Consider the following 8,960-nt stretch of genomic DNA (forward strand, 5'->3'; position numbering starts at 1 on the left):
ACTGTGCTCATATTCCAAACATTTCCTAGTTAACTGAATCCCCCTTGGGCGCTTGAGGTTAGAGATGCAAACTAATTACATTACACTATTGTAACAGACTGATAATGCTGTTATTTGTGTCCCACTAACTGGCCCACCCACACCTTCTGTGTTCACCCACTGACACTCCTAACTATGGCTTTAAATGTTCTTTAGGGAAGATTTTGTTTTTTCATTCATTTCACTTGGCTTCAATTATTAGACAGAGAGATTGTCTGACACGATAAACTCTGGGCATCTGTCCATTTTTATTTTCTTCTGGGAGTTCCTATAATCTGTCATTTTGTGCTTTTGGATATTGGGAACACCTAGCCAGCTTGCAAAACAGAATTAGTAAAGAAGAGGGGGCAGCTAGTATGATTTCTGAGGCCTCAACATCTTCTATCTTCTAGTGCACACTTTTCTAAAGCTTGGCTCATAAATTCTTGGTCTGTGCACACTGAGATAATACTTATTATTTTTATATGAACACATTAAAATTTATGCTAAATTACCATGCAACTTATTGAACAATACACATACTTTAAAATGTGTGTCACATTGGTTGTTGCAGATTTATTTCAACATGAAGCTCCACATCGTGTCAGCCTTTACAGTCCATAGCACACAACAGTCAACTTACAATCTACACAACTTGAACAGACACCAAGACTGAGATGGGGGACTCTTTTACATCCATCTTTCACTGGTTACCTTAGATTTGGATGGCTTATTTCAGTTGTATTCTCTGAGAATCCAGGATGTCTTGGAGTTTCTAAGGTGCCCAGATGACGATGTGATAAGTGTCAACATATAAATCCAAATGATCTGTCATCTCTTGTATGGAATGAAGAAGGATTATGGGAGATAAGAAGGAATTTCTGCTTCCCTCTCACCTCTACATCTATGCATCCAAGTCTATCCCCGTCTTGGTTGGTCACAGAGCCAGGATTCCAAGCCAAATGAACATAAGGAGATTATAGAGAAAGAGCTTCTCTAAGGAGGCAGCATGTCCGTTCCTGTGTCCCCAGGTCCTAAAACACAGCCTGGCACCTAGTAGATATGCAACACATTTTTATTAAATAAACTTAAAACATTTACACTGATATCAATGACTGCCACTTATTAAGAACTTGTCAGGTACCAGGCACTGTGCTGAGCAGTTCATACACCAAACAACACCCAGGGGAACATAACTGCTTTCTCACCTCCGAGAAAACTGAGACATAGAATTGGCTTATTCAAAATGATAAAAACTAGGTCAAGGCTTGCAAATGTAGGTGACCCCCCGCTCAGTCTAATATAAAGAACTCTCCTCCACCCTGCTATCTCCACACAGGCTCTAGAAGACATTTCCATCCTTCTCTTGAAACAAATTCCTGCCACTTTTTCCCTGATAATCAGCTCTTCCCAGTTCTCTTGTGGTTCCATTTTTCTATCATATCTAGTTTTTCTTTGTCTCTCTGTCTCTACTTGCTTTTCTTCAGCTTTTAAAATCCTTGTCTTCAGCAACAACAAAAGTCTCCCCTTAACTCTGTCACCCTTTCTAGATCCTTTCAAAGCCAAAGTCCTTGGATGGTTCTGACACAGTGCCCCACAATTTGGCTTCTGACCTCATTGTTTTACTTAAACTTGTGTCTGGGATATTAATCACTAGAACTTTCCTATCAGTTCTGTGTATCATTTTATAATTTGCCAAATAATCTGAGAGACATTTGGTTAAATTCTCCTTTATAGGCCTTAAATTTACTCTCTATTTAATGATTTTCTTCCTCCTCTTTGAAAAAAAAAACACAACTCTAGTAAGTTGTCACTGTTATATACCATTTTTAAGTAAGTCAAACAAAATTATCTGTACTCCTTTCATGAAATAAACACAAAGACACACAAGCAGTTCTCCTCAAGTTTGTAGGAATTCACAGATGAAACACCATGTGATCATATTAGGAGATGGGGTCTTGAGGGTTAAGATGAGATGAGGTCATGAGAGTGGAGCACTCATGAATGGGATTTGTGCCCTTATGAGAGTCACGAGAAAATTTGCTGTTTCTCTCTGCCCTCCACCACAGAGCACACTGTGAAAACACAATGAGAAGTCAGCAGTCTACAACCTGAAAGAGGGCCCTCACCAGAACTTGACGCTGATCTTGAACTTCCAGCCCCCAAAACCGTGAGAAATAAATCTCTGTTGTTTGTCAGTTGCTCAGTCTATGGTACTGTGTTACAACAGCCCAAAAGGACTGAATTCCAGCAACAGGAAGCTGTTTATATCTCCACACAGTTTTTCAATCACCCCACTTTTCAAATTACCTGAATTTTCAAATGTAATACCCACATATACGTCTTTCAAGGGTCAGCCAAGGATTTGGAGGGAGCTTGATTATAGACTGTGATACTTCCGCCAGATGACTTCCTCCTTTTGGGACACTCTCATTCAATATGCAGTGGTTAGCAGGCATTTGGTCCTGTCCAAAACGTCCCTATGATATTTGGTCCCCGCCAAAAAGTCCTTGATATTCGGTCCTGGTCTAAAACCATTTGGCATGGACCAAATTCTTATGGGCACTTTGGACAGGATCAAATGTCCTGCAAGGGTAATGATAAGTTTCTTTGTAAGAGGGAGGAAGAGGAAGATTTGAAGACATAAGACAAGGCTATGTGAAGATGATTTAAGTTGAAGGAGAAAAGGTAGTATGTGATGCAGGGCCAGAAGCCAAGGAATGTGGAGCACTTCTGTAAGCTTCAAAGGCAACGGAATGATTCTCCCCTAGAGACTCCAGAAGGAACTGGCCTTGCCAAAACTTTGATTTTCATCCCATAAGACACATTTCAGATTTCCGACTACCACAAATATATATTTTTTTGCTTTGAGCCACTAAATTCGTGGTAATTTGTTACAGTAGGATACCAGAGGAGACAATTTTCAAAGCAGACTTTTTATTTTCAAATATGTCTTCTTCAAAGAAGAAAATATTACTTATAAAGGGTTATCTTGGCACCAATGATTGATATTGGGTAACTTTAATTCTGAGATATCTGTCACCGCAAAGGAAAAGTATGACACCGAAGGGTCAATCTTCTAATTTTCTGTAATATGGAGGAGAAGGAAGACAAAAATATTATACAAGTGTGGGCTTAAGCAATGCATAAATCCCAAATCATTGGATGGTTTTTGTGCTAATGTAAATTACTACGTTTGTCTGCAATGATGTTTGTTCACTGATAAGAAAGCCTTGAAATGGACAATGGCGCCAATCAGCAGTAATTCTTTGGGGTGCATTTCCACTGATGCCAGCCACAAGGACAAACCTTCCACCCAAAACTTCCTACTGCCTCTTGAAGTGTTTCTTTCCCTTCTGTCACATGTAAATAAAATGGCATTTTTTTCTGAGCAAGATAATTTGCATAGTGATAACCTATTTGAAACATGTTGCCCTGGCCTCGATATTTTGGCACAGTGTAACCCATTCTCAACTCACAGGACTGTTCCATCACAATCTAAGAGATTGGGTGCCCCTCTGGACCCAGCACACCTAATCCTGGAAAATTCTGGAGACAGTGCTCAATATATTTCAAACTTCTTTCATTTTTTCCAAAGTCCCAGTGCTCATTTACAAACTGTGCATGTGAGACATCCAAGAAGATGTTCGTAAAATTTCCTTCCCTGTCCAGAAAAAAAAAGTGCATTTATTCAGCCAACATTTACAAAACATCAGTATTGCAGAAAATGAATATGAAACCTTCCCTTTCCTTAAGGATCCCATAGCCTAGAGGAGGAAACAGATGCACAAACACACACAAATACATGCACATGCTACTATTTATAAGTCTGCTTCAAAATCTTCCCAAATAACTGAGAGAGAAAAAGCCCTATGTACTTTATGATCCATTTCATAGCAGAGAGTCAGCAAGATATAGTATAATATATTTCAAAAAAGTCCAACCAAATACCTTAAGAAAGGAGAAAATGAGCATATGTTCCTAAAAGAGTGAGGATTACAGGCAGAGCAACCCTCCACATGGCTGAATTTTCTTTGAAAATCCATGTATGAAACATGAGGATTTTGTAGGTGATTGAGAGGTACAAACTATGTATAAAAAAGATAGGCTATAGGGACGTATTGTACAGTACAAGGAATTATAGCCATTATTTTGAGGATCAATGAAGTATGATCTATAAAAATGTTGAATCTCCATGCTGTACACTTGAAACTAATAGGATCTTGTAAATAAACTATACTTCAATTTTTAAAATGTGGATTTTGAATTATACTCCACAAAACATACAAATATGCAAGATAATATTTCTTTCAACAGATATTTCAATCAAATGTACATCACAGGGAGATGAAAGCCATGTTGCTCTCCTGGCTTCATCTGTCCTAAAGCCCATAACCACATATCTCTACAGAAGCACAAAAATGCAGTTCTAAGAAGCACAAATATAGGAAAAAGAATATTGGGGTTTTTGGTGGTAACAATCAGGGTTTTAGTCCTGATTCACTCCTTGGACAAGTCATCTGACTGAGTTTTCTCATCTGTAGGAAGGGGTAGGAGGGGTTGGGGCAAGGGGAAGAACTCTAAGAAGTTTTACACCTCGTTGAGGAGGAAGAGTTTTCAGCAATTTGTCAACTTCAAAGTCACTCCATGTTTGCTAGTGGTGCCGTCACCGGGTGCTAAACTGTCTACACATGGGTGAGGCATTCTTTTTTCGCTCTCTTGAAAGCTTGATCCTGATCCTGGCCCGACTTCCTCAAGATCTTGAGCAACCTCACCTGCCTTCTTCCTGTAGTATAGTCAAACCCAGAGTGACAAGACACCAAGATATGCATTTGAGCTTAGAGGAAAGAAAGAATCATCTTAGGACAGACACTTCATTCCAGATTTCCAGAATTATAGTATCAAGTATTATTTAATTTCCATTTATTATTTTTCCCTGTGCATATGTTTCTCTTAAGATACTTATAGGAACACAGTTGAACCAAAGCAGGATTTGAATATTGTTGACTCTCCTGGCTAAGTCAACTGTATGTATCTGAAGTGTATTTAGATTTTTTTTCTGAAGTAGTGAAATAATTATAAAGCATAAATGGATATTAATGGGAAATAATTATTTCTTTTTTCTCTGGTCTCCTATTACACAGTTACCTTCTCTAGAGGTAGCCAGTGATGCAATATATTTACGTAACCTTCCAGAGGCATTGCATGGAATTTTTCATGTACATATACTATGATGGCATACTGTATACACTGTTCTATCCATCTTGTTGTTTCACTTAGCAATATATTTTGTAGTTCTTTATTTATCAGTTCACATAGAGCTGCTTGTTAAAGTCTTGTTAATGACTGCATATTATTCCAATGTTTGGATTGTACCATAATGAATCTATCCATGTCCCTACTGAAGGACACAGGTTTTTTCATGTTATACTATCATTCAATTATGCTTACCATTCAATTTGGTGATAAATTTCATTTAATACACATATTTTTATCCAACCATTTCCATTCTAAGAATCCATCTTTCAGTAATATACAACTTGTATAATGATCTATTTCTGAAGACATTTATCACAGAATTTTTGTTATTAGGAAGAACTGGAGATAAAACAAAAGTGTGTTAACCTGGACATACATAATTGTACATCTCCCTCTTATGGAAATCTATGCAGCTGTGAAAATAAATGAAAGATACCTGTATGAGCTTACAGTGAAAACGTATATAATATATTGCTGAGTGAAAAGAGTAAGTTGCAGTACAGTATGTGCATATGTTGTAGGAAAAATCTAACAAAACAACTCACATATACAGAGTGCTAGAAGCATACATAGCAATGTTAAGAATATTTACATGTAGACAGGAAGACTGAGGGCAATTCAAATGGGCAAACTTTCATTTTTTGCTTTGTACACTTGTATACTTTGCATAGTATGTTGTATTTTTGTGGGAAAAAAATGAACTGTTTCAGTAAAGATTTTTTCAATGCCCAGTATCTTTCCAGGAGGACTCTTGTGAGATCTAAGGGAGTTAAAATATGTCAAAGGACCTCCTTTAAAGAAGTCCCTGCCCAGGCTCAGCCAACATTAGCTAACATCATTCTTTTCCTTTACCCAACTTCATACACCATTATAATTTAGTCTCAAATCCTACATTTGCAAGTCTGGCCCTTAGGGCAATTGAGTGATTCTATCAGGAATTTAGGGAGCAAAAGGTAAAATCTCACCTTCTGTCTTCCTCCATGTTAGGCATTTTAAATAACTTCATCCAATCCAGCTTGTCATCAATTGATGTCTTGAGTTTCACTGGTTTTTCTGCCATAAAGAGCATGGTCTTCATGTAATCCACCTGCACTGATTTTGAAGCTGAAACTTTTCATATTGCCTGACCCAAGCTCTCTTGGCAACCTGGTGAGAGAAGAAAGACAGGCATTGTGTCACTCCTTTCATATCTGCTATGAATTAACCAGGATGTCTTTGCCTTTAATTCAGATCAGTTACCTTGGATGTGGAAGGCTTGTTCCCAATTGATAACCTGGGGGCATGCCAGGACTTCCTCTAACTTGTCAGGAGCTTTGTTGAAGATGTGGTAAGTGTTGGTATAATAATCCAGATCATCCTTCATCTACTGATGTAACAAATATCAATCATATTTAGATTGCACTACAATTTACAAAATGTTCTTGGACATGTCTGGAGTACCAGAGACTCATTTGTTTGATACCCTATTTTTTTTGGTGAGAGGTGCAGAAAATGTCCTTGGAGTCCCTGATAGAATATATCACTACTGACACACCAAAGGTTGTTCCTTCCTGATGGTGCACTAAAGTCAACCACCTTTGGGAGGGTGGGCCAGTAGCTCCATTGTCTGGGATGGAAGGTACACCAAATATAGTGTGTATTAAGGGTCTAAAAGAGAGGAGGCTTAATGTGTGGAGAGAATTACAGGAGACAGGGTTGGGGTCAAGACTGGATCCATAAGGAGGTGATGCCTAAGCTAACACTGACCCAGCACTCTGGCACTGGCATAGTGATTGACTCTTGGTGTGCACGTGAAAAGGGGGGACTTTTGGAAAGAGCCAGAGCTCACCACAGCTCCTGGAGTAGAGGGTTCAGTCTGCCACCACAGGCCTGTTTCCCTTCTGCTGCTGACACTCCTCTGAGGGGTGGTCACTGCCGGTGATGGGTTCTAATTCCCCAAATTACTATGTTAATGGATAAGTGGAGTGGGATGCTGTTAACATATTCCTACTCCAGGAAGTAAGGGATTCACTGCTCATATTCTGGAAGATGGAGAAGGCATTCTTATTAAATATACAGGACTTATCTATTGTTTAACAAACCTTTGACATAGTAATTTTTGTCAAACTCACTTTTTTATTGTTAAGAAAGCAGCAGTCTTCCCAAGGTCATACATCCCCAAGGTCAAACTAGTCATCTGGCAGATGTAGATCTCAAACCCAGCACTGACTCAGGTATTACTGGAGTATGTTTATTTAATCACAGGGGAAGAAAAACGCTTCCTAACCATTTCCAGCCATAGGCATCTCTGTTGAGGTGTATGCCTATGATCAGAATCTTGATGGAAAAGAACTGACCAGCTGGGATTCTAATGCTGTTTACAAATCTTGGATTACTGTCTATGTGTTCTAGCCCCATGCCGTATCTCCTAGTCTTGCCCTCTCCCTAAAGCAGCCTCCCAAGCCGCCCTTCCAAACCCTGTGTGAATTAGAGGTGTTAAGGGTCTTCTCCCCAGGCCCCCACTTCAGTTCCCGCATTCCCACACAGAGAACATCCTGGGGCATTCAGCATTCAGTAGCTAGTGCTCTCACCTCTTTCTGAGGTCGTGTAATGACTATCTGATAATCTGGCCAAGCGTCCACCAGCACCTCCATGTTGAATGGGTTTTTATTTTTAATGTTGAAAATAGCACCATATACCTACAAGAGCAACAGAACAAAACAGGGGAGGTTGAAATTTTCCTTTGAGATTGAATCTTAGACATGGCATGGAAAATAAAGCCAGGAGTTAGGAGGAATTGACAGGACAGAACAACACTTCCAGGATGGGTCACTGGACTATTCATTGGAAGACATACTGCAAAACAGCCCAGGAAGGTTACACAGAAATCCAAGCTAATAACAAATCATTAGGCATTGGCTCTCCTGACATTCATTCATTCATTTTTAAAATTCATACAATTTTCCCTATTTCCAAATTTAATACCATGCCATTTACTTAGCATCTATTATATATCATATTTGTGTCAAGTATGGAGAATTCCAAGGCAAATACGAAATGGCCACTGCCTTCCAGTTAAATGTAGACGGACAAAGAGATGCATGGTCTAATCATAGCTGGGCACATGTTCAGATAGCTGTATGCATATGGTGGTACAGGGTTCCAAAAAAGAAATGCACTACCTGCCTAGGAAGTAGTGGGAGACTTAGAGAAGAAGCAACCCTTAAAGTTGGTCTTGAAGAAGTAGTCTTTTCCTGGGGAAACAAAGAGAGGAGAACAAGTAGTTTCAAGCAGGAGAAAAAGCAGGAATGCTTGAAGGAATTGGCGGTTATAACACAGCTGCTGAACTGTGAGGGGCTCAATGATTGTAGCAGGTGTTATCTGGAAGGAGGATGTTGTGAGATAAAGAGGCATTCTGTGATAAACCTTTGTATATCCAACTAAGGAGTGCAAGATTTATGCCTTGGACATGAATTGCTATTAACATTTTAAAATGAGGGAGTGATATGATCATATTTGTGTCAGATGAATGAGGCTGGTCACCAAGCTGCAGGTGACCAACAGCCTGGAGCAGATAAGGAAATCTACTCGAGATAGCAGCAGAATTGATTCAAAAGATGTTGAAGAGCCCAAAAAAGAAGCAAGGCAGTGGGCTGGATATGGGTATTAAGATTGTCCCTGTGGAAGGAATCTGACTTCAGACT

At 39.2% G+C, this 8,960-nt stretch overlaps 1 protein-coding gene across 1 annotated transcript in view; it reads right to left on the reverse strand.

Annotated features, from left to right (window-relative positions):
- Nucleotides 1-3,273: 3,273 nt before the first annotated feature.
- Nucleotides 3,274-8,960, reverse strand: part of GLYATL2 (glycine-N-acyltransferase like 2) — a 5,857-nt gene continuing 170 nt past the window's right edge. Inside the window, 4 exon segments of the mRNA XM_006189642.1 lie at nt 3,274-3,682; nt 6,243-6,423; nt 6,517-6,643; nt 7,848-7,955. Of these exon segments, the coding sequence (XP_006189704.1) occupies nt 3,274-3,682; nt 6,243-6,423; nt 6,517-6,643; nt 7,848-7,955 (825 nt within the window).

Source organism: Camelus ferus, chromosome 10 (assembly GCF_009834535.1).
Source record: "Camelus ferus isolate YT-003-E chromosome 10, BCGSAC_Cfer_1.0, whole genome shotgun sequence".
NCBI classification, from domain to species: domain Eukaryota; kingdom Metazoa; phylum Chordata; class Mammalia; order Artiodactyla; family Camelidae; genus Camelus; species Camelus ferus.